The following is a 26685-nucleotide window of genomic DNA, read 5'->3' as shown; positions in this document are numbered from 1 at the left end:
AGTTTTGCAACGAAGTGCATTTATTTTTAATCCTTATATGTGGGAAATCGTAAAATTTTTAAGCACAAAATTACGACGACGCGACGCGACGTTCGCTACTGGTGTCACAACCCTGCCAGCGATAGCTTGCACAAAATGCTTGATTTAAATAGTGGCAACTCGTCTGAAGAGTAATATTATTTTGTTGCATCTCTAAATCGTCTGAAGAGTTGGAAGATTTTTTTGGTATTTATCTCTTGTAAATATTTGTTTGTTGGAAGGAAAGGTAATTATTTTTAATTATTTTTTCTCTTTTTAATTTTAAATTTTTAAGCTTTTAAATATCTCTATTTCTGGTGAATAATATTTTGTAATATAGTAATGCTTGTCTTATCGTATTTTCTTATCTTTAGATTTAATCGATTCCAAACCTTATTTTATTTATTGACGGAAAATTTGTTAACTTATAATAAATTTTATTTATTTATAGCTTTATATTCGGTTAGTTATGGAAGAAATGACTTTAACTTAAGGTTCATACGATATTAGGAAGGCCGAAGTTTATTTTAAAGTTCATTTAAATTAATAGTCCTGTCGCCAGAGGGGGTACAACGGCCTCCTTTATTCAGATGAACTTACCTAAGTTTTTTTATATATGTTTTGACCCGTAGAATACAAATTTTTTGGGTAACAGTTGATCCGGTTGTCGACAAGATTGTTATAGACAAAGAACTTGAGGAATTACATAACAGAGATTTCTCGCAAAACAAAACATTTTTTTGTATTTTTTGGATCATTCTAAGCAAAAAATGTTCTAACAATTTTTTCGTAGGATGTATAGTTTTCGAGATAAACGCGGTTGAACTTTCAAAAATCGAAAAATTGCAATTTTTGAACCGAATAACTTTTAAATAAAAAATAAAATAGCAATTCTGCTTACCGCATTTGAAAGTTCAAGTCAAATTAAGTAGGTATATCGGTTTTGATTATTTTCATTGCTAAAAATTTATTTTTTATTGTTAAACAAAGCTATAAACACCTAAAATCGAACGAGTAGGTAGAGAACAAGTGCAAGCGAGGCAATTTCTACGTAGCATGCATTAAAACGCATGTATTAGGCACGGGAAACACTATGTGGTTATAGCTTTGTTTAACAATAAAAAATAAATTTTTAGTAATGCAAATAATCAAAACCGATATAATTTGACTTAAGCTTTCAAATGCGTTAAGCAGAATTGCTATTTTATTTTTTAATCAAAAGTTATTCGGGTTCAAGAATTGCAATTTTTTGATTTTTGAAAGTTTAACCGCGGTTTACTCGAAAACTATGCATCCTACGAAAAAAACTTGTAGGAACATTTTTTGCTTAGAATGACCCAAAAAATACAAAAAAAAACGTTTTGTTTTATGAGAAATCGGTGTTATATAATTCCTCAAGTTCTTTGTTTATAATAATCTTATCGACATCCGGATCACCTGTTACTGGATGTTAATTTCATCCGAATAAAGGATGCCGTTGTACCCCCCGCCTGGCGACGAGACTATAACCGATATTATTGAACTCGTGGTATTTTAACAAAGGAGTTTTAATTTAAATATGTAATAAATTTAAGTTATATTTAATCAAAGTTTAAATATACAGTGCTAGTCAAAAGTCCGTACCCCCCTCTTATCTTTTGAACGGTTACACCTATAATAGTGAAATTTGGACGGATGTTAGCTTCTTAACTAGTCATGACAGGTGACGTAATAGTGACAGATGACGTTACAGAGCCACTGTGACCGGTAATTGTAAATGGGACCTTACAGCAAGTGACACCACGTTTAAAAGGTATTCAAAATACCTATTCAGGCATGCTAATTTTTTTGGGTTTAAGTTGATTTTGATTTTGGTGAATAAATTAAATAAATATAATATTATAGTTTCGCATTTAATTAATTAAAATTCAAAGGTCCACCAATGGGTTTTTTGACAAAAAAAGTTGACGTTCTTCAATTCTCTAGTAGTTTTTACGTCAACGTCAACCTTTTTGACAAGTTATCATGGGCGGAATTTTGAATATTTATTAATTAAATGCGAAACTACAATTTTATATTTATTTCATTTATTCATCAAAATTAGCTTCAACTCAAACAAAATTAGTATGACTGAGTAGGTATTTTCAATACCTTTCAAACGAGGTATCACTTGCCATAAGGTCCCATTTAAAATTATCTGTCACAGTGGCGCTGTAAAGTCATCTGTCACTATTACGTCACCTGTCATGACTAGTTAAGAAGCTTACGTCCGTTTATTTCCTCCCTCCAAATTTCACTATTATAGGTTTAACCGTTCAAAAGATACGAGGGGGGTACGGACTTTTGACTAGCACTGTATATTTAAAAGATTAACATCTTTTTTCTACAACCGTGTTAAAAATGCAATTTTTGGCACTCCATACGAGCGTTAAAAATGCTACTTTAAGGCACTAGTGCTTTAAAATTTTTATGGCACTGCAGTTCGTAGTGACCGGATGGGCAATTTTGATGTAATGTCAAAAAAATATAAAAATGGAATGTCAGTCAAGTTTAAGTAAACGTTTTTGTAGATATTGTCCTGTAATTAAGTTTGTAGAAAAAATATTGTATGATGTGCGTGTTAAAAAGTACATTTTTAAGGCACTCATGTGAATTGCAGAACTCACTTCGCTCATTCTGCAAACTTTCACATGCGTGCCTTAAACGTGTACTTTTAACACTTATATGATAAATAACTAATATTACATGCTTGACAAATTAATAAGGTCCTGCATATTTAAGGTTGACTGTTATAGGATTTTGGTTTAAATTTTCATAATTCTACAAATTTTCTGATTCGTGTGTTGAAACTTCGTCTAATGTTCAACGTTTTCTCTCTCCCTTTTTTCTAGTTGGTTGTGCTTTCTCGTTATTATGGAGATCCATCTGTAATTATTATTTAAGATTTATTCTAAAGCTATATTCTTGGGTAGTTTTTATATGAACTAACTGTTCTGAAGCTATTTTATTGTGGCATCTTATACAATTTACTATTTTATTTGTGAATTAAATTTTATTTATTTTAGAATTAAATTTATTTGACGTTTCCACTTCCACAGGAAATCAAAATACAAAACAAATAAATTAAACAAATTTTGTTTTTGTTCCTTGATATTTTTAATAAAAATTTGTTCCTCTGTATGTATTTTTAATTAAATATTCCCCCTACTATTTAGCACATTCAAATACATACAGTGTGAACGTTTGAGTTGGAATAAATTCATTATCTCGGGAATGTGCCAATTTGGAGAGAAATCCTGAGACAGGTAGATTGTTGTTTTTAAATTAGGACTTTTTAGCATATATATCATACTAGTGACGTCATCCATTTGGGCGTAATGACGTAATCGATAATTTTTTTAAATGGTAGTAGGGGTTGTGTGACAGCTTATTTGAAAGAATATTCAATTCTCTATTCAGGAATATAAACAATAACCTAATTATGTGTACACGGTGACCAAAAAATATTTTTTTTATTAAATTAGTTGACACAAAAAGAAGAATATAAGCAATTTATTTAATTCAACATACATTTTACTGCTGTCAGAAAACGGGTAAAAATATCTATTTCACAAATAAACATTGCTTTTCGCTTAAATTCAATGTTCAAACTGCTAAGAGACAGGTGGGTGGCAGCTTTAACATTGAATTTAAGCGAAAATAATATTTATTTGTCAAATAAACATTCTTCTTTGTTTTCTGACAGCAGTAAAATGTATTTTGAATTAAATAAATTGCTTATATTCTTCTTTTTGTCTCAATTAATTATTTTATGAAAAAAAAATATTTTTTGGCCACCCTGTATAAATAATTAGGTTATTGCTTATATTACTGAAGAGAGAATTAAATAACCTTTCAAACGAGCTATCGCACTACCCCTACTCTTATTTAAAAAAATAATCAATTACGTCGTCACGCCTAGATGGACAACGTCGCTAGTATGATATAATATGCCAAAAAGTCCTAATTTAAAAATAACAATCGACCTGTCTCAGGATTTCTCTCCAAATTGGCACATTCCCGAGATAATCAATTTATTCCAACTCAAACGTCCTCACTGTATATCGATTTTTACAATAAAATCGACAACATTTATTTTTACACCGGTGTAAATAGCTTTCGAACCATTCTGGTATGTCTTTATGTATTTTACGTTTCTTTTTTCTTTATTAATTTTTCTTTTCTTTTCTCTCTCCTATCTACTGTTGTCCTAGTTCTTCTTTGCTGTGTGGTCCTAAATGCATTGTTTTTACATCTATTATAATTTTGCATTCTTGGTTAAACCAATTAATTTTTTCTTGTTTTCTGGATAGTACCTACCGATGTGCTTTCGGCTGCTAATCACATTATTATTTCGATAAGATTCGATCTTTAACTAAAGTAATTAATTTGTTTTTTATCTGAGACCAGTTACTTATTAATATAATGGATGAAAATTGAATTCGTTATAGGAAAATCCGTGATAAAAGTAGTGAATAATGATTATTCATCGCTAATTTTCTATAAAATAAATTATTTTATGTGAGAAAACGAATAAAAAATTAGTTTATTTTGAAACAGTCGTAGACAAAATAAAATAAGTAAGAATGTGCTTGTATATTGAGATAATTTGACAACGACATTGAAAACAAAGTAAATATTTAAATAATAAATATGCAGTAGCTTATAAAGTAACATTTTTAGCAATAATGATTAATATGAGGCCGATATAGCTTATATATAATTAGATCATGTCAATCACAGAAGATATTTTATCAGTGAAAAATATTATGTATTATGCATCAAGGATATAAAAATAAAATTACCACTTAAGCCTTATTTTTTACTTATTGTAACCAGATCTCCAAAGCCACTTTTTTCTGACAATATCAGTTCATTCTAAAAAAAAATTACTTCAGGAAAAAGGAAAGCTGTAGGTCACGGTAAGGGCACGTTCACATGACAAACCCTTAACGCGCGTTTAAATAACGAGCGATTACAACTACATATAGTAGGAAAAATGAAAAATTACCCTTGAGCGATATTAATACATCTTTTCTATGTTCCAGAAAGTAATGAACCAGTACCATTATTATAAGAACAGTTTATACAGGGTGTCCCGAAAAGTTTGGTCATAAATTATACCGCACATCCTAGGATCAAAAATAGTTCGATTGAACCTAACTTACCTTAGTAAAAATGTGATCATAAAAAAAGTTACAGCCCTTTGAAGTTACAAAATGAAATCGATTTGTTTTCAATATATCGAAAAATATTAGAGATTTTTTATTAAAAATGGACATGTATCATTATTATGGTAGGAACATCTTAAAACAAAATTATAGTGAAATTTGTCTACCCCATAAAAATTTTATTTGGGTTTTGTTCCTTTAAACCCCCCCCCCCCCAACTTTTGTGTACGTTCCAATTAATTTATTATTGTGGTACGATTAAACACAACGTTTTTAAAACTTTTTTGCCACTTAATATTTTTTCGACAAGCCAGTTTTATCGAGATGTGGCTTCTTTTTTATTATATTTGCATAAAAATTGTATGGGAGTTTTGTTCCTTTAAACCCCCCAAAAGTATGTGTACGTTCTAATTAAACTATTATTGTGGTACGATTAGTTAAACACAGTGTTTCTAAAACTTTTTTGCCTCTTTTGTTTTTGATAAGTCAACTTTTATCGAGATGTGGCTTCTTTTTCAAAATACACCTAAAAATGTAAATTATAAATACATTTTCAGATTATTAACGGGTGTTTATTTATAATCGTACACCATAATATATAAATATGTGGTGGATTTAAAAAATATTCAAAATATCTCGATAAACACTGGCTTATCAAAAAAGTACTAAGAGGCAAAAACGTTTTAAAAACATTGTGTTTAACTAATGGTGCCACAGTAATAATTTAATTGGAACGTACACAAAAGTTTGGGAGGGTTTAAGGGAACAAAACCCCCATAAAATTTTTATGGGGTGCACAAATTTCATTTTAATTTTTTTAAACGTTGCTGCCATAAGAATGCCACATGTCCATTTTCAATAAAAAATCTCTAAGAGTTTTCGATATATGAAAAAAAAATCGATTATTATTTTGTAACTTCAAAGGGCTGTCACTATTTTTGTGTGCACTATTGTATATAGGTAAGTGAGGTTCAGTCAACCTATTTTTGACCCCAAAATATGTGGTATAATTTATGACCAATCTTTTCGGGACACCCTGTATAATTATTTCATGTTCTTGCGCTGGCCAATTTTTTTGTGGCACGGTCACAGAAAAATACAGCGTGTTTTATATGTTGGTTAATGGGTAATCTTTCATTTTTCTTAGTATACGTTTTATACAGGCCGTTCACATGCTAACGCGTGTCAAACGTTTGTGATGTGAACGTGCCCTAAGTCAAGCAATTAACGTACATAACAACGAAAACCAATAGTGGAAGAAGTAAATGTACGCAGAGTAACTCATATGGGCTATTCCACGAATATACGACTGTCTTGGATTATCGCGACAACGCATATTTTAGTGTGCAACATAAGAAGTGCGAAAGTAAATGGCTCCAATAATTGTTTCAATAAACAACAATGTATTTTGCAATTCACTTTCGTTCTTCATAATTTGCACAGTAAAATATCCGTTGTCGAGATAATCCACAACACACGTATGTTCGTGGAATAGGATTATTGTCATTTTAGATGTCATGATTATACTGTGGTTCCCAATTTATAGCTTATGAAACTTCCTATTTTTTAAATATTATGTTTATATGGAATAACCCACAGTTATGTTGTAATGTCAATTACCTATTTTACCTAAATATACTTAACATTTCGATTTCCACTTCGAAAATCGTTGTCAAAAGAAGAAATTAATAATAATAATTACAATTTGGCTGTGTACCACCACCAAATTGTTGTTATTATTGGCGCTAAGTCACATCCCTATCAACAAAAAAATTGTACTTTGACTAAGTATGATGGTTTTAGGTAACCACGGTTGTAGGCAACATCCAGATATGGTTGGAAAGATATGAGGGTAAATGTTTTTATACTCCGTGATACATCAAATACTGAGTATTATATGTATTTTTGCATAATTATGCGTTATTTAATTCTTTGGGGTAAATTAAGTTAGGTATATTTATTGTATGTTGCATAAGTATAATGTACGTGGAGAGATGTGCTTTACGTTTCTTTGTCTATTATTGGTATGTTTTTGTTGTTCACTTCTTGAGTATTAGGCTATTAATTATGTTCAAAATAAGAGAGCCAAAAGGAGCTACAATTTTAACGGGATTTTATTGTCTCCTATAGTCAATGGACTTCAAAATGTGAAAAAACCGCGGAGTGCTATCATTTAAATAGGTGCGTTTTTGAGAAAGGGGTGAATTTTTGTGAGTTAGGGTGAGTTCTATGCACTTTTGGTACAAACATGTCTACAGGAAAATTGTTAAAGCTTAAATTTATTATCGAAATCACATCCTAAAGTCACAAGTATTTTTTTATAAAAATATATTCAAAAGAAAAGCAAGAGAAAAACGCGAAAAAAGTCATTTTGTTTTTTGCCCCATAACTTTTTTGACATGGATATAGGCATAGCCATTGCTTCAGCGGAAAATAACTTCCAACCTTTTTCTTTAAAATGAAGTTTAGTAAAAGTATCTAGGATTTATAGTTTCCGAAATAACATTTTTCAAAGTTCGCCGCTCACAGAATTTTTGGGCCATCTTCCCCATTATTTCGCAGACATGGTTCTGTAACTTTTTTCTACGCATTTATAGATATATGCAATGGTACATTTAGTAGAAAGAGAAGTCAATTAAGGTTATATGGCTGTTTTCAAGCAAGTACTGCTTTTTCAAGATTTTATAATTTTAATGGTTTTTGATATTTTTAATGATTATTTTATAAATTTCTCATTATGACTTTTTTCTTGTACATTTAAGTATACATACATTGTGGAATAAAAAAAGCTTATTTTTTTTACTTTAAAATGGTGTATTGCAAAAAATTCTATGACTATTTTTAAACAAGATATCCATATAGACAATGCGATAACGGCGGGTTCGTTAGAAAAAATATTCCCATGAGATTTTTTTGCATAATCACATTCGTGAGACATCCCAGAATAAGGTTTAAAAAGTCGCCCACGTGAAAAGTGGTCCAATTTTTTTTAATCAAATTGCAAAAATCAGTATTTTTGGCCCGCACTAATTTTTGTTAGATTTTTGGAACATTCTGGACAAAAAAGGTTTCTTGTAATTTTTCTCTAAAGTTGATCGTATTCGAGTTATAAACAATTTAAAATTGAAAAAAACGAAAAATGGCGATTTTCAAGGCTTAATAAATTGGTTAAAAGTTATTATTATGAAATTGAGAACGTGACTAAATCAAAGTTTAAAGCCCCCTTGAAGAAATTTTTGTCATAATTTTATTAGTTTTTTATTAGTATTTTAGTCATGAGCGCCAGCACGTATTAGGCGGCCGTCTATGGTGAGTGCGAGAGAGCAGATGCCATTCCGGCAGTCCAATGAGACATCTTACTCGCACTCACATTTACAGCCGCGTCAATGCGCTCTTACGGCTTATTGTTAATAATTAAAAATAACAGCTTAGTAATAAATTAATGACACAAATTTCTTCAGGATCATGTAGGGGGCTTTAAACTTTGATTTAGTCACTTTCTGACTTTCACAATTTTTAACCGAGTTATTAAGTCTTAAAAATGGCCATTTTTGCGTTTTTCAAATTTTAAATTGCTTATAACTCGAAAATTATCAACTTCAGAGAAAAATTTCAAGAGACCTTTTTTGTCCAGAATGGACATTATAAAACCTAAAAAAAATTATCTAGACCAAAAATAAAATTTTTTGCAATTTGATTAAAAAAAATTAAAAAAAAAATTTAAACCACTTTTCTTGTGGGCGACATCTTAAACCTTATTCTGGGGTGTATTACAAATGTGATTATGCAAAAAAATCTCATGGGAATATTTTTTCCAGCGAATCTGCCGTTTTCGCCTTGTCTAATAGGATATCCAAGGTTATCCGTAATTTGAGAACAATTTTAATTTTTTTTTATTTTTTTTTTCAATTAGGAGAATATAATTTTATTATAACATAATTTTTAATTCCAAATAACTTTTCTTAATAACCTTTTCGATATTGTGAAATATAAAGGTACTTTTCTCTTGAGCGAAATTTATATTTTTTATCATACCTCGTACGCTATTGATAAAATTTTGTATCTGATAATTGCATCTTAAGTGTTAGACTATGCAGAGCATTTTATAATGAATAATTTTTTTTTTCATAAAATTGATAAAAAAAACCATATCGCTCACTGAGTTCTATAGTGGCACATTTTTAGAAAATGGTGTTTTGTAATAACCACTAGGTACTTAAAAATCACGAAATTTCACTTTATAATTAAGGCCGGCCATTGGTAATGTTATAAGTATAGGCGATCCCATCACCTTTATAAAGTACACCACTCATAATCTAGAGCATATATGTATACCGAAAAATACTTAACCTACTAACAATATATCTCGCTAATTACAGCCATATTTTTGCTATCCTACCTGTTGTGTACTGTTTATAAAAAAATGTGAAAATTTTGCTTTTTTCTCAATAAATATAAGAGCGTTTATATCTAAATTACTCAAGTATTTAAATGAATTTCATGATAAAATTTCGTCTAGCACTAATATATATGTAATGGAAGGAAGTAACGTTAAAAAAATGTAAAGTAATAAAGTACTTTTTGCGTGGTGTACTTTTAAAATAAATTTCTTCAATTAATAGAAATTGGCATGTGAAACGTAAATCTTGGACATATAATACGAAAAGAGTATAGGAATCTGTAAGAATCTAAGCTCTGTTAATGTAGCCATTATGTATAAGATGGCGCTACGAAAAAAAATATAAAAACCTAAAAAATTCAGGAGCGTAATGGCCCGTTTGAAACTTTCCTTTGGAAATTTCGGTATTTGACGAATATGAGTTTACTAGGGGTCCGGACAAATAATCCCGGACAAAAAATCCCCACAAATTATACCGGACAAAAAATCCCCACAAATAATCCCCGGACAAATAATCCCCACAAAAAATCCCGGACAAATAATCCCCACAATTTTTTTTGGAAAAATATCACCGCAAAAAATCCCCAAGAAATATTTTTGCCGAATAAAGTTGTCAAATGAATGCTTATAATCCAAGAATGCTACTAAAGATGAGAAATTTATACCGTCTGGCCGTCGGTACGTCCGACCGCGCATATAACTACTCGTCATTATGCCAGGTAGAATGACAAATGAGGTGTCGAATGAACGGTTATAATCCAACGATGGTACTAAAGATGAGTAATTTGGTCCGTCGGTCTGCCTGACCGCGAATATAACTCCTCCGTCACTGTACCAGATAGAATGACAAATAAGGTGTCGAATGAAAGCTTGTAATCCAAGGATGGTACTAAAGATAAGCAATTTGGTACGTCGGTCTGCCTGACCGCGAATTTAACTCCTCCGTCACTGTACCAGGTAGAATGACCAATAAGGTGTCGAATGAAAGCTTATAACCAAGGATGGTACTAAAGATGAGAAATTTGACCAATGCTGTCTGTTCATCTGTCCGTCCGACCGCGAATGTAACCACTCCGTCATTATGCCAGGTAGAATGACAAATGAGGTGTGGGATGAACGGTTTTAATCCAACGATGGTACTAAAGATTAGCAATTTGGTCCGTCGGTCTGCCTAACCGCGAATATAACTCCTCCGTCACTGTACCAGGTAGAATGACAAATGAGGTGTCGAATGAAAGCTTATAATCGAAGGATGGTACTAAAAGATGAGAAATTAGACGAAGGCTGTCTGTCCATCGGTCCGTCCGACCGCGAATGTAACTACTCCGTCATTATGCAAGGTAGAATGACAAATGGGGTGTCGAATGAACGGTTATAATCCAACGATGGTACTAAAGATGAGCAATTTGGTACGTCGGTCTGCTTGACCTCGAATATAACTCCTCCGTCACTGTACCAGGTAGAATGAGAAATAAGGTGTCGAATGAAAGCTTATAACTCGGGATGGTACTAAAGATGAGAAATTTAACCAAGGCTGCCTATCTATCTGTCCGTCCGACCGCGAATGTGACTACTCCGTCAATATGCCAGGTAGAATGCAAATGAGGTGTCGAATGAACGGTAATAATCCAACGATGGTACTAAAGATGAGCAATTTGGTCCTTCGGTCTGCCTGACCGCGAATATAACTCCTCCGTCACTGTACCAGGTAAAATGACAAATGAAGTGTCGAATGAAAGCTTATAATCCAAGGATGGTACTAACGATGAGAAATTAGACCAAGGCTGTCTGTCCATCGGTCCGTCCGACCGCGAATGTAACTACTCCGTCATTATGCCAGGCAGAATGACAGATGAGGTGACGAGTGTACAGTGAACGGTTATAATCCAATGATGGTACTAAAGATTCACGCACGCATTTCGTTTCCGAAAGTTGCACTTTCACGCACGGCGTGCGGGAAAGTAAAATACCTTGTCATATGGCATTATAATATATTATAATACATGCAATAAACTAATATTTAGATATTATTTACTAATTTATTTCAAATTAGCTTATGGTGCTCATGTTTTAATGAAATTAGCGCGATAATTCGATAAAATAAAATTATTTTGACATAACATTGCTCATCTTTAGTACCATCGTTGGATTATAACCGTTCATCCCACACCTCATTTGTCATTTTACCTGGCATAATGACGGAGTAGTTACATTCGCGGTCGGACGAACAGATGGACAGACAGCCTTGGTCAAATTTCTCATCTTTACTACCATCCTTGGTTATAAGCTTTCATTCGACACCTTATTGGTCATTCTACCTGGTACAGTGACGGAGGAGTTATATTCGCGGTCAGGCAGACCGACGGACCAAATTGCTGATCTTTAGTACCATCGTTGGATTATAATCGTTCATTCGAAACCTCATTTGTCATTTTCCCTGGCATAATGACGGAGTAGTTACATTCGCGGTCTGACGGACAGATGGACAGACAGCCTTGGTCAAATTTTTCATCTTTAGTACCATCCTCGGTTATAAACTTGCATTCGACACCTTATTTGCCATTCTACCTGGTACAGTGACGGAGGAGTTATATTCGCGGTCAGGCAGACCGACGGACCAAATTGCTTATCTTTAGTACCATCGTTGGATTATAACCATTCATTCGACACCTCATTTGTCATTCTACCTGGCATAATGACGGAGTAGTTACATTCGCGGTTGGGCGGACAGATGGACAGACAGCCTTGGTCAAATTTCTCATCTTTAGTACCATCCTTGGTTATAAGCTTTCATTAAAATACATAGACATTTTCATTCTAAAATAGACAATTAGACATATTTGAGTGATATAATTGTTCTTCCCTGGTATAATTTTATAATATTGGAACATGAGAAGTAGGTAACAAACTATGATGAACCAATATGCGAAATAGATTTCTCCAATACATTTGGTTTAGATTTTACCACGAGATACGAGCACAGTATTTATCCGAGTAAAATTTTCAGCGAGACCACCTAGAAAATTAAAAGTTCGCACCTGATATATAAAACAATTTCGAGTCGTCTTAGCGAGGCCGCACCTGCATACCTCTCTGTACTGATTAAGAACCAAACTAAACTATATATCGGCCGGCTATGCGGCCTCACTTAGATATCTATTGCGTTATTTCTCCGATAGAGGCAGCATCTCTCGGGAAAGAATCTTTTCTCTCTGTTGCACCGAAAGTAGGGGACCTCTCTTTCATACAACGGCCGGCCTTAAACGAAACCACCATAAAAGTAGTTTGTATAGAATCCCCTAGATAGCGTTGTGCCACGTGCATATTTCCTTCCATTTCTCTCGAGCGGCAGCACTATACCCGCAGCAATATACCGGGAGACATATTTAGTATGCCGTTGACATTCGGTGTGTTTGTGTTGCTTGTACGTGGAATACCGGCACATTTTAATAAAACTAAAAATATGACACTAGAATTTTTATAACCTTTAATAAAAATATCTTATTTTTTAATCTATATCGGCACATTAAAAGTTGTGCCAGTATGGAATGAATTTTTTTGGCAAAAACATATTATGTATGTCACCAAAATATAAGGTTCTGTCGGTATAGAATTTACTTTATTTCAAATACTTCACTTATGCCATAAAAAACAAAGTTGTGTCAGTGTAGGTTTACGTTTTCTTATAGTTCAATTAGAATGTAAGAAGAAGAAGATAATAAGAACAAAACGAGAAAAATGAGGGACCAACCTTCTCAGTTGATAAAAAACCGAATTTAACGGCCTCCAAAACTCTGGACAAACTTATCAAATGTACAACAGGAAGATAGACGTTCCAGCCAGATCAGTTAAAGATCCATGTGACATCAAAAAATGCAGGCAAACATGTACCAGAAATTCACAGAAGAAAAGAGACTAGAGCTTGTAAGTTATACTGGGATTTGAAGACATTTCCAAGCAACTAAACTACATAATGGCATTGATGGAACAGGTTAATGTAGGAGAATGGTGGAAGAATCAATAAAAAGTCTTTCTAAAAAATATTGGGATGGCCGGTAAATGAACTCGGATTGGCCGTTGCCAGATCAAATTTAGCGTCGTAACCACTATAACTACATAAACCATTTAGGGAATAATCGTTAATTGGATTATACATTTGTAGCTTAATAACTTCTAAACCGCTTAACCCATTTTGATCACTAAACATGAGTTTGAAACGTATTGACAAGTAATATCTGATGAATCTAAGGTCAAGTATGATAACTGAAGCTATTACAGGAATTATTGAGCTTGAAACTCCGTTTTTCCCATAAGAAATAGATTTGATCATAATTATGAAGATTATAACTTAAAAATTCGAATTTTCCCGAATATAAGGTATACACCGTTAGATTCGCCTAGAATCCTTCTACAAACGGTCAGTTATTGGCGCAATTCGTAGGTTGAAATTTTGAGTAATTGTCGAAAAACCAAAATTTTAAAAGTTTAGTCTTTCAGTTTTTCGGCTATACTGAGCCGTGTGTATTTCTGATCCTGGTGGTTTAAACACTATTTGAAAGCTTAACTCAACACTATTGATTTGGTGTGTTTGCGGTTCTCCTGTCTCTTCTTGAACCGAAAATATATACCCCTTAAGAATATGCCGTTTTGTACCTACCAAGTCCTATAGCTGACTTATGGGTGGTCAAAAGTCACAAACTACACCGGTTCTGAATCGGCCCTGACCCCCTCTTCAAACACAGAAAAAAAATTCAGATCGGTTTAAAAATTAGACATGCGTTAGAAAGGTAATGATCAGTACTATCAGAAGCCGCAAAGGTAAGAGTTAAATTTTCGAAGTTTTTGGGAGTTTTGGAAACGAGAACGAAAAACAGACCCTAAATAGGAAGGGCCGTAAAATCCACACTTGTGGACCAATATGGATGGTTGACATATGAATGAGTGAGTTTTTTCTTGAACTTTTTTCGTGTATATATAGTGTCGCGTGTAGGGGAGTGTGGATGTGCGCCACTGGCGAGAACTGCCGTTCTCTGGTAACATGATTATTTAATATAATCGTTTATGTGTCCCAGCCAAACTTTCGAATTGTTCAGATTTGCATTTACGGTAAGGGTTTGCTCACTACGGACACCAAAGGATGGTATCCTCGCCTAGAGCATAGTATCGTACTCTTCATATTTGTGAATTTTCGCATTTAAAATATTGCATTTATTTTACATAGTTTTACTCAATAATATAGTTTCGATCGCCAGGTAAAATAAATACATTATTTTAAATGCGAGAATTCACGAATATGAAGAGTAGGATACTATGCTTTAGGCTAGGATATCATCCTTTGGTCTCCGTAGTGAGCACACGCTAAGGCGTACATACAAAGACAGAGCTAGTCGAAGCCTTAACAATAAAATTGTTATGTTAAGTGTCGTTTTATAATTACACTAATGAGGTGTCATATTATTGTTTTGATTTTATTTCAAAAACTTAGTCGATACCATTCTTAAGTTCATTTTATCCAAAGGTTTAGTCATTTAAAATATACACACATCCAAACTTATATGGAATCACCATGTATTTCAAAGTAATATGTATTTCTTTTGAAAGAACTTGTTATTGCTTCGAAGATTAAAGGTTTTTATTGAAAATAAACAAATCTATAAGACAATCAGTTAGTACAGCTCGTTACGGCAGAGGTTATTTGCCTGAGTTGCAAATTAAACGAAAATAAATAAACTAACTTTGCGTCCAAAAACGAAAATATGCTTCATGTGGGTTATACCAATCAATAAAGCATACCAATCAATCAATATAGAACTTACAACGGGGAAAGATATTGGTCTTGTGGAGAAAGTAATGTTCTCAGAGGGACATAGATGTAGAGCTATGCGTAACAGAGGCCCAAGAAGCAATATTACGACGTCTTAACGTTGGATTAAATGCCCCAACGTTAATACGCGACGTTGCGACAACGGTCAGAAAACCTCTATTTGCACCTAAGTGGGGAATAGAAATACGGGTTGCCCCGACGTCCCCCTCTCGACTTCTCAGCTCGAGATATTTTATCGTCAAATTACGTTGGTTTTTTAGGACTTTGGTCTTGTAAAGTAATAGTATAATATTCTCTACCACAGAAGTACGGCCGACACACTTAACTGTTACCAAACAGGTTAATAATTTTGGAGGATATTAAATCATCACAAACTAAGATTCATGACGGCCTGTTGATACTTATTTAAGTAGGTTCCTACTCTATTCAGAATATAACCTAAGTGACTTGTATAATTATTTTATTAATCATCTGCCTCATTGCATAATGCGGTCGAAAATTTACAAACGCAAGGAAGTGTACTGTTAAACTAGGTATAAAAATTGCTAAAAACTGAAAGCGCCTCAGAAATTTACAGGTTAAATCGAACAAAACGGTAAAAATAGAAATAAAAATCGTAATTAAAAAACATATTATTATGTCTAGACCCATACAAAATTATCCTTGATTTATATTAGTCCTGTCGCCAGGGGGGGTACAACGGCCTCGTTAATTCAGATGGACTTACTCAAGTTTTTTTTATGTATTTTGACCCGTAGAACACGAATTTTTTGGGTAACAGTTGATCCGGATGTCGATAAGGTTGTTATAGACCAAGAACTTGAGGAATCAAATAACAGCGATTTTTGGCAAAACAAAACAATATTTTGTATTTTTTGGGCCATTTTAAGTAAAAAATATTTCTACAAGTTTTTTCGTAGGATGCACAGTTTTCGAGATAAACGCGGTTGAACTTTAAAAAAATCGAAAAATTGCAATTTTTGAACTCGAATAACTTTTGATTAAAAAATAAAATAGCAAGTCTGCTTACCGCATTTGAAAGTTTAAGTCAAATTATATCGGTTTTGATTATTTGCATTGGTAAAAATTTATTTTTTTATTGTTTAACAAAGCTATAAACACGTAGGGTTTCCCGTGCTTTTACATGCGTTTTAACGCATGTAACGTAGAAATAGTCTTGATTGCACTAGTACCTATTCTACCTACTCGTTCGATTTTAAATGAGAAATCATAGAAACATCACTCACGCACTAGTTGTTTGTAGCTTTGTTTAACAATAACACAATAAATTTTTAGCAATGCAAATAATCAAAACCGACATAATTTGACTTGAACTTTCAAAGGCGCTAAGCAGAATTGCTATTTTATTTTTTAATCAAAAGTTATTCGGGTTTAAAAATTGCAGTTTTTCGATTTTTTGAAAGTTCAACCGCATTTATCTCGAAAACTGTGCATCCTACTAAAAAACTTGTAGAAATATTTTTTGCTTAAAATGATCCAAAAAATACAAAATATTGTTTTGTTTTGCCAAAAATCGCTGTTATTTGATTCCTCAAGTTCTTGGTCTATAACAATCTTATCGACATCCGGATCAACTGTTACCCAAAAAATTCGTGTTCTACGGGTCAAAATACATAACAAAAACTTGGGTAAGTCCATCTGAATTAACGAGGCCGTTGTACCCCCCCTGGCGACAGGACTATATATAAACAAAATTCGTTAATTAAAATCAAATATTCATTAAAATCTAGCAAAAAAATTGCCAAACATTATGTTTCAAAAAATGGCTGAACCATGGCGAGCTTTCATTAATGGCGGATTTTACTCGCGACCTAAATTGCACTACATTTTAAATGATTTGGACAAGGACACCCCCTGCCGACCTTTAGTATAACCTATTTTTACGTTGCACACATCGAATTTACCTATTGGTATACCTAATACGTCCTAAAGTAAGTGCAAACAACCTGGTCTTGAGACAGACTCCCGACGATCGGTCGTCGTCGTGAACACGCCTTAATCTGGTGGTAGATGCTTGTGTATTTACATCAGGCAGCTTAAACCAAAGGATTTTATGAATGCATTTATTAATCTACTTAGTCCCATTTTGAGTAATTAGCTGTTCAGGTTCTGTATGTGCCATTTTCAAAAGTTTAGCTTTTTGTCTGTAAAAGGATGTTGAATGTCTAAAAGCTTTTGATTTCTTTTTTCCATGCATTTCCCCTTCATTTTGAGACATTCTTTTTCTCAAATAACAACTACATATTTTTTTAACTATATAGGTTTTTCATTCAATAAATTGTTATTGTTAATATACTGTTTATAGAAAAACTAGAAAAACCAAGTGTAAAAAAGTAAGGTTATGTTATGCAATGTAATATCTGTCATATATTATAGTCATAAAAATCAAGTCAGATAGGCCCTAATCAGCAAATTTTTACGTCGTTTTGTAGTTGGAAACTAAACAACCAATTGTCGAAAATTTACTTTACGACGCGGATAGTCGTCGACGTTTTTTAGTAAATTACAGGTATCTTATAAAAAAACTTTGACGTCAGGTTAACGTATACAACGTTACTTAAGTATTACGTTGTTATTACCTACGTTGTATTGTCGTTCTCACCTTCCCGCAAGTACACGCAGCAATCTACCATATACCTACTGAGAAAACAGCCGACGCACGTCTCCTGAACGTTGGGTTCGATACTAATAAATACTCTGTAATCCCTGACGTTGAGCAGTCGTTAAATGTCTTCCAGTAAATTACATTGTAGTATAGAGGTTATACCCGACGTCAGCTTAACGTTAAACCTTAACCTAATAATTAACGTTGGTATTCTCAACGTTGGATTGTCGTTGTCGTCTTCCGGAAAAATACGTCTACCATACTCGATAAAACACCAACGTCCTGTGAACGTTGTCATCTATCCTAAAAAATACGTTGTAATTCCCGACGTTGAGTAGTCGTTGATGTATGCCACTTAATTGCACTTATAGTACAGATAGGTTAAGAGCGACGTCAGCTTAACGTCAAACCTTATCCTAATAATTGACGTCGTTATTCCCGATCTCGGTTGGTCATCAGATTATATGACTTATTAGCAGCAACGTTGGTCCATAGGAAAAACAGACGTTGTCCTTGGTTAAGGCTTATTGTGAACCAATTTTGTCCTTAAATTTAACGTCCCATTAAGACAAAATTGGTTGCAGATCGTAAAATTGCTACTTGGGGGCGTTCTGTCCAAAACCTATGCTAGGTAACAGGAACTAGAAAAGCTTAAAAACAAAGCAAGGGAAAGTCGCCAAAAAGTAATAACGGCTCGCCACTTGTCCAATCAGCTGGAAAACACCCAACCATTTCTCACCTGCATCTCCAAAGGCAGCTTTTGGAAGCTACAGGTGTAACTGTTTCAGATGAAACGATAAAAAGAAGAGTTCGTGCCAAGAAGTATACAGCAGGATACAGTTAAGAGTTCCAGCATTATCCAGGCAGCACAAGATTGATCGCCTAAATTTGTGTCTTCACCACCAAAACTGGAACATTGGGAATTGACAAAATGTGCTATTTTCAGAAAAAGTCTGGATTGGTGTGAAATCAGATGACCCACGAAATCGTGTACTTAGAGGTCGAAGAAGACAAGCAAGAACGAAAACTGTCAGATCTGTTCACAAATACAAATCTGGCAAATGAAGATATAAGTTCTTGCATTACATCGGGCGACATACCAGACTAGAATGTACAAAACTATCCCTGACATACGCAAGCTGATGCGAGGTACCTAAAGTTGGTCACGGAAGGATCGTCTAATGCAGGGGAGGCCAACCCGTCGATCGCGACCCCTAGGTCAGTCGATCGATGCCAAGAAAAAATTACAAGGGTGAGTCATGAGGAACTGTACATACTCCTACCTCGTATAGAGGCTCCTATGGGGAATAACAAATGACCATTAAAAAGTGTCTGTTCCCATTGTTTAATAATATACAGGGCGAGTTTCGCATTTTGACAGAAATTTGTATTCGTCATAATTTTTGAACGGTCAGATCGATGTGTCTCTTATTTTGGCCAATGGTTACACTATTACCACCTAATCAACTAATTTATTCAAACAAGAAAAAAATCAGGTCCGGCTTTAAAAAAATTAGTTCGTTTGGGTCTTAGAAAAAATTTCACCCTGTATATGCTTTTTGAAAACTCTAATATGATTTTTACAAATTAGACAAATAGGCAATTAGAATGGCTTATTTATTTTTTTCCGCACACGATTACTTAATTTTTTATAAAAAAATCAAATTTCACTATGAATTAAAAGTTTGGTAAAGTGAACCATAGAGTTAAAAAAAATAACTTTTATTACGAAAATTAATTTTTTTTGCACAAATAAGTAATTTATGTTACCATCCAATCAACTGATTTATTCAAACTAGAGAAAAATCAGGTCCGGATTTAAAAAATTAGTTCGTTTTGGTCTTAGAAAAAATTTCACCCTGTATACGCTTTTTGAAAACTCTAATATGAATTTTACAAATAAGACAAATAGGCAATTAAAATGGCATATTTATTTTCTTACCCACACGATTACTTAATTTTTTATTAAAAAATCAAATTTGTCAAAATCGGAATTTTCTAAAAATGAAAAAAAAAATTAACTCACGGTTTAACTCGCTACAACTCTGTTCCATTTTAATATTTTTTTTTGTAAAAGTGTTGTAGACTTTTAGTCTTCTTCTTGTAAAAGTTGCAAACTTGTAAATCGCAAAAATTAGGTGGAAAAATTTAAAATTTATCAATTTGATCACGTCTATGTTAAACTATAGAGTCCAAAAGAAGTGTTATGGGAAGTTTTAGATCTAGACGTGTTATAGAAAAAAAAAAAAAATGGTAAAACTTTTAATTTTAAGAAAAACGTTGTTTTTGTAAATTAATTTTTGTAAAAAAAGTTAATTTTTTTAAATCTATGCAAAAACTTTGCCAAACTTTTTATGCGTAGTCAAATTTGATTTTTTAATAAAAAAATAAGTAATCGTGTGGGGAAAAATAAATATGCCATTTTAATTGCCTATTTGTCTTATTTGTAAAATTCATATTAGAGCTTTCTAAAAACGTATACAAGGTGAAACTTTTTCTAAGACCCAAACAAACTAATTTTTAAATCCGGGCCTGATTTTTTTCTAGTTTGAATAAATCAGTTGATTGGGTGATAACATAAATTAAATATTTGTTAAAAAAAATTCATTTTTGTAATAAAAGTTATTTTTTTTAATCTATGGTTCACTTTACCAAACTTTTAATTATTCATAGTCAAATTTGATTTTTTTTATAAAAAATTAAGTAATCGTGTGGGGAAAAAAATAAATATGCCATTTTAATTGCCTATTTGTCTAATTTGTAAAAATCATATTAGAGTTTTCAAAAAGCATATACAGGATGAAATTTTTTCTAAGACCAAAACGAATTTATTTTTTAAATCCGGGCCTGATTTTTTTTCTTGTTTGAATAAATCAGTTGATTGGTGGTAACATAAATTAAATATTTGTTCAAAAAAAACTCATTTTTGTAATAAAAGTTATTTTTTTTAATCTATGGTTCACTTTACCAAACTTTTAATTATTCATAGTCAAATTTGATTTTTTTTTATAAAAAATTAAGTAATAGTGTGGGGAAAAAATAAATATGCCATTTTAATTGCCTATTTGTCTAATTTGTAAAAATCATATTAGAGTTTTCAAAAAGCGTATACAGGGTGAAATTTTTTCTAAGACCACAACGAAATTATTTTTTAAATCCGGGCCTGATTTTTTCTTGTTGGAATAAATCAGTTGATTGGTGGTAACATAAATTAAATATTTGTTCAAAAAAATTCATTTTTGTAATAAAAGTTATTTTTTTTTTAAATCTATGGTTCACTTTACCAAACTGTTATTTATTCCTAGTCAAATTTGATTTTTTTTTATAAAAAATTAAGTAATCGTGTGGGGAAGAAATAAATAAGCCATTTTAATTCCCTATTTGTCTAATTGGTAAAAATTATATTAGAGTTTTCAAAAAGCGTATACAGGGTGAAATTTTTTCTAAGACCAAAACGAACTTATTTTTTAAATCCGGGCCTGATTTTTTCTTGTTTGAATAAATCAGTTGATTGGTGGTAACATGAATTAAATATTTGTTCAAAAAAAATTTATTTTGGTAATAAAAGTTAATTTTTTTAAATCTATGATTCACTTTACCAAACTTTTAATTCATAATCAAATTTAATTTTTTTATAAAAAATTAAGCAATCGTGTGCGGTAAAAATAAATAGGTTATTTTAATTGCCTATTTGTCTAATTTGTAAAATTCAGATTAGAGTTTTCAAAAAGCTTATACAGGGTGAATTTTTTTCTAAGACCCAAACGAACTAATTTTTTTAAAGCCGGACCTGATTTTTTCTAGTTTGAATAAATCAGTTGATTAGGTGGCAATAGTGTAACGATTGACCAAAATAAGAGACACATCGATCTGACCGTTCAAAAATTATGACGAATACAAATTTCTGTCAAAATGCGAAACTCGCCCTGTATATTATTAAACAATGGGAGCAGAAACTTTTGAATTGTCATTTGTTATTCCCCATAGGGGCCTCTATACGAGGTAGGAGTATGCACAGTTCCTCAGGACTCACCCACAAGGGGAAGTATAATTTTCTGTAAAGGAATTGTGATCGGTAAAAAAACTCGTTTAGTTTTCATTCAATCAACTTAAACTGCTCACAGGTATGTTGATAACCTGTAGTTAGGCTCTGGAGAGATGCAACAGAAGAAAATTTAATTTTCATGCATGAAAATGGACCTCCACATACCATTAGAGTGACTAGAGACATCATTGAAGCAGAAACTATCCCTTGTTTGGGGTGGACTGCTTGCTCACCCGAGCTTAACCCTATAGATTATTAGTGGGATATGCTTAAAAGAAAAGTTAGAGTTCACCGGGATAATCCACAAAACACCACACGGCTAGTATTAGCTGCTCTTGAAGAGTAGAGCAACCTACCACAACACAATGTTGGTAATTTGATCAGTAGCGTGCCCACGCAAGCTGGAGCTTGTATAGAACTAGAGGTAATAACACTAACTACAAAAAAAAAATAAAAACAATTTAAACATTATTAGTTTTACAATTAATTTTTTTATTCTATTGACTTTAAAACAACTAGTTTCAATTTGTTTGTTAAATACTTTATTGTTTTTTTTAATTGTTACGTATTTGTTATTAAATTGCTTTAAAATAAATTATGTTTGACTTCGTGTGTTCATTTTTTTAAATCTGCACAAAATAATCAGCAATATCAGATGATTCCATATAAGTTTGTTGTGTGTATAATATATTCTACTGAAAATGAAATAATTTCTTTTTTTTTCAGATGTTGCTGTCATCTTCGATTACATTAGACGTAATTATAATTTTAATTACTTCTATTTTTACCATATATTTATACATTTCAAGAAAACAAAAATATTTTCAAGAAAAAGGAGTATACACACCAAAAATACAACCAATCTTTGGTCATTTCTTCAAAGTTGCTTTAATGAAAATAAGTTTTTCAGAATGGTTAAAATATTATTATGATACTATAAATAAGCCATTTTTTGGACTTTACGTATTCGATGAACCAATGTTTGTAATAAAAGATGCTCAGTTGGTGAAAAAAATCTTAATTAAAGATTTTAATTATTTTACGGATAGAAATGTAGCTGCTCCTGATCATTCTCCATTGACGCAGAATATAATGTTCTTCCAGGTAAGTATGTGTAATGTGACCTAATGTCTAAATAAATAAATATTACATATATTCTGTAATTCTCCAAAGAAAACTGCATTACTATGTATTTTTCAAAAATAAGTTTTTTATCAAAACAGATGCCATGATATATTAATTACGAATACAAATATCCAGATTCTTATTTTTAAATTAGAATTTTTTGGAACATGTTTTATAATGACGCGAACCATTTGGTTTCTTTGACAACTAAAACTTGTTCATCTTCTTCTGCTTTTTGTATAGACATGAATCTCCCTGTTTTGTCAATATGCCTCTATGTAGTAAGTTGTCGTTCCATCGTTTTCGTGGTCTTCCCACTGATCGTCTTTCTATTAGGGAACCGAGACTCGCAGTATTTATTACTAAAGTCGTCATTCGGCTTATGTAGTCATTCCATTCTATTCTTCTGTTTATTACCCAGTTATTAATGTTGTCCACCTTGCATCTCCGTCGTATATCCGTACTTCTAGCTTTGTCCCATAGAGTTTTCATCTCCGCTGTTTCGAGCAATCTTTTTGTCCTCTCTCTATCGGGTTGTGTTTCTGCCGCGTATGTCATTATTGGTCTGATGACTGTTTTGTAAATTCTGCCTTTCAGTTTTTTTCCGTTACATTTGTTTCTGAAATTTACATTCCGTTACATTTGAAATTTATAAAAGGCCAACGCCGTAGTATAAAACTCGATAGAGTCTACGGCTTGGTCTGGAATAAACTGGCGTCTGATCGACCTATGGAGGAGCGGTACGGGAAGGGATAAGGGCTTCCGGCTTGGTGATACTCCTCCATAGATCCCTACCGAAGGGCGTTGACGCCTAAGAACGGTGTATACATACATTTGTTTCTCCATATTGCGTCAATCAGGCTACCTGCGGCTCTGTTTGCTCTATTTATTTTAATTTTATTTAAACTCCATCACTTGTTCTCTTGTCTGACTTTCCAGCTCCAATTAAATGTTATTTAATTTGCTATTATAACCATGTATTTTGTCTTTTCTGGTGAACTTAACACGTTAAATTTTCTGACGGATATCTAACTTGCTGAAGCATACGTTGTAAATCATCTTTACTTTGAGAGATTAGTATGGCATCGTCTGCATAGCAGATTATTTTAAGTTGGTTTTCTCCCATTACCATCCATTTTTAGTTCTAACTTTTTCATTATTTCATCCATGAGGTTAAATTCAAGGAATCCCCTCTGTCTTATCCCATTGCCAGCTCCAGTTGGGTCAGTTAGTTCATTTTCTACTTTTACTTTATTGTGTTGTTCTGGTAGGTGTTTTCGATCGTTTTAATTATTCCTAGAGGTACCTCTATTGAATATAGCAAATGGATAACGTCGTTTAATTTGACCCTGTCAAATGATTTCTTAAGGTCCACGAAACTACCACTAATAAGGTCCCCAATAAACACAAGTGGTTCACTATATTAAAGATAAGCTAGGCATTAAGGAATATATTAGATGTTATGCACTTCTTAAAGATGCCGATGCAATATTTAAGAGAAGCTAGGCATTAAGGAATATATTATATGTTATGCACTTCTTAAAGATGCCGACACAACAACTGGTTTTTCGTTCAAAATAGGTCTAAAATCTAAAATATCTATTAACTTATTATTTAATAATGAAATTTGGCCACCTGGTGTTGACATTAAATGGTCCATAGTCTAGAGAATCTTCCTATTCTGAACCAACCCTTTCATCTAAGTCACATACGAATCCGAAGAATCTCAGAAGTTCTGTCCTTGGAAAATCCAATCACCATTTCAATCAAGAACAAAGATGAAGTAGAAAACAAGGTCACACTAAGAGTTAGATTAACCAATAACTCGAATAGTCGATATCTTCTGGTCGGATTAAGGGGACCGGATATCTTAAAAGCCATTAAACTTCGTATTTCTTTTCTTAACGACCAACCTGCTTAAGTGTTTTATGATGGATTTACCAAAACAAGCGTTAAACTCTTTTTGGCTTCCGAGGGACTTCCTACTAAGACTGAAGATCTACGAAAAATTCTGCTAGAATTTAACGATACCGATGGAACTGGTCCAGATGAGGTAGAAGCTGATCTTGCTGCTTTTAGGTCCTTTCTTACTTCTGAAAGAATTATACACCTGCAAAAATCAAGGGAATGTTACCGAAATTACTATTCCGCTGTCTCTCCAAAACGAAATTTTTAAACATCACGACGTGTTCTGAGGGACTAAAATCCTCAAATTGTTTTACTGATAACAACTTTAGCATGGTTCTGATTTATATTCGTTGTATAAGATACAAAACTGATAAATTGTTTTTGTTTCTAGAGGAATTAGGATTTCCCCCGGTCGTAGCGGTTACAAAGCACTGGCTTGAAGTCAACCAGCCTTATTTTGTAGAAAAATACACCACAATTGCTAGGTATGATCGTCCAAGCTCAGCTCATGGGGCACCCTAATTCTTTCTACAAGTAATGATTTTTCTTTGGTAACAAAATATGACTTTCTGTTAAGTGAAGCCTTCTTTGAGTTTCCCTTAATTTACAGTAATAATGCTAATCTTTGTATTATTTGCATTTATAGATCACCTGACTATTCCGTTGAAATATTTTTTCAGAACTAAATTTGTTGGATGATCTGCCACATAAAAGCAGAAAAATTTTATACGGGGACTTCAACATTGATTATGCTGCTGCTTGTGTTACACAAATATCCTTGGTCAACAAATTTGAGTCGTATGGTCTAACAGTGCACGTGGATTCTCCTACAAGAATTACAAAAACTTCATCTACCATAAATAATTATACTGACTCAGATTTCTCACCCCTTGATTTCCACCCTACAATTATTAATGCTGGATTATCTGATCATGAAGCAGTTTATACGAAGTTTAATATCTTCAGCAAATCCTCCTCGAATACCCGTCGTTTAGGCAGGATTTTTTCCACCAGGGACTTTCGTAATTTCCAAAATTTATGCTTGACCTCTGAGTGGCGCTTTCCTTCTATCGACGTGGATAATAATTTCAGTGATTTTTTGGATAAGCTTGTCTGCATCTTCAATAAAGCATTTCCTTTAATAATTACAATTAAGCCAAAACATCGCAAACCCTGGACTACTAAAAGTATCCGAATACCAGCCAAGAATATACTCTTCATCAAGAAATTTACTACCAACGTTTCGTATCACTGAATATATCACAAAGTACAGGACAACCTATCTTAAACTTATAAAATCAGCTAAAAAAGTGTACTACCAAAACCGCCTGGGAAGCTCTAAAAGTGTTGCAAAAGAAACTTGGTCCATAATAAACGATCTTCGAAATAAAACCCACACTGCTCAATAATTTTCCCTTCCAGACCCTGAAAATATAAATGAATACTTTGTTCATGTGAGTAAAAATATTACATCAACTATTTTCCACAAGTTCCCATTTCCTATCTCCCTAATTCAACAAAGGTCTTGAATTCATTCTTTATAAAACCAGT

The 26685-nt window shown here is 32.8% G+C and overlaps 1 protein-coding gene across 2 annotated transcripts in view; it reads left to right on the top strand.

The window, feature by feature from the left end:
- Nucleotides 1-26685, top strand: part of LOC126887612 (cytochrome P450 6k1-like) — a 145214-nt gene that overhangs the window by 45547 nt on the left and 72982 nt on the right. Inside the window, exons 1-2 of one of the 2 annotated variants that reach the window (XM_050655206.1) lie at nucleotides 122-265; nucleotides 22828-23205. In XM_050655206.1, coding sequence (XP_050511163.1) covers nucleotides 22828-23205 — 378 coding nt within the window. In that variant the 5' untranslated portion in view covers nucleotides 122-265. Of the gene's footprint in view, nucleotides 1-121; nucleotides 266-22827; nucleotides 23206-26685 lie in introns of those variants that run through there. The other variant, XM_050655205.1, reaches the window with a different exon arrangement.

This window comes from Diabrotica virgifera, chromosome 7 (assembly GCF_917563875.1).
Source record: "Diabrotica virgifera virgifera chromosome 7, PGI_DIABVI_V3a".
NCBI lineage: Eukaryota > Metazoa > Arthropoda > Insecta > Coleoptera > Chrysomelidae > Diabrotica > Diabrotica virgifera.
Note: the sequence above shows the minus strand (reverse complement) of the source record. Positions and strands in the feature narration are given on the sequence as shown.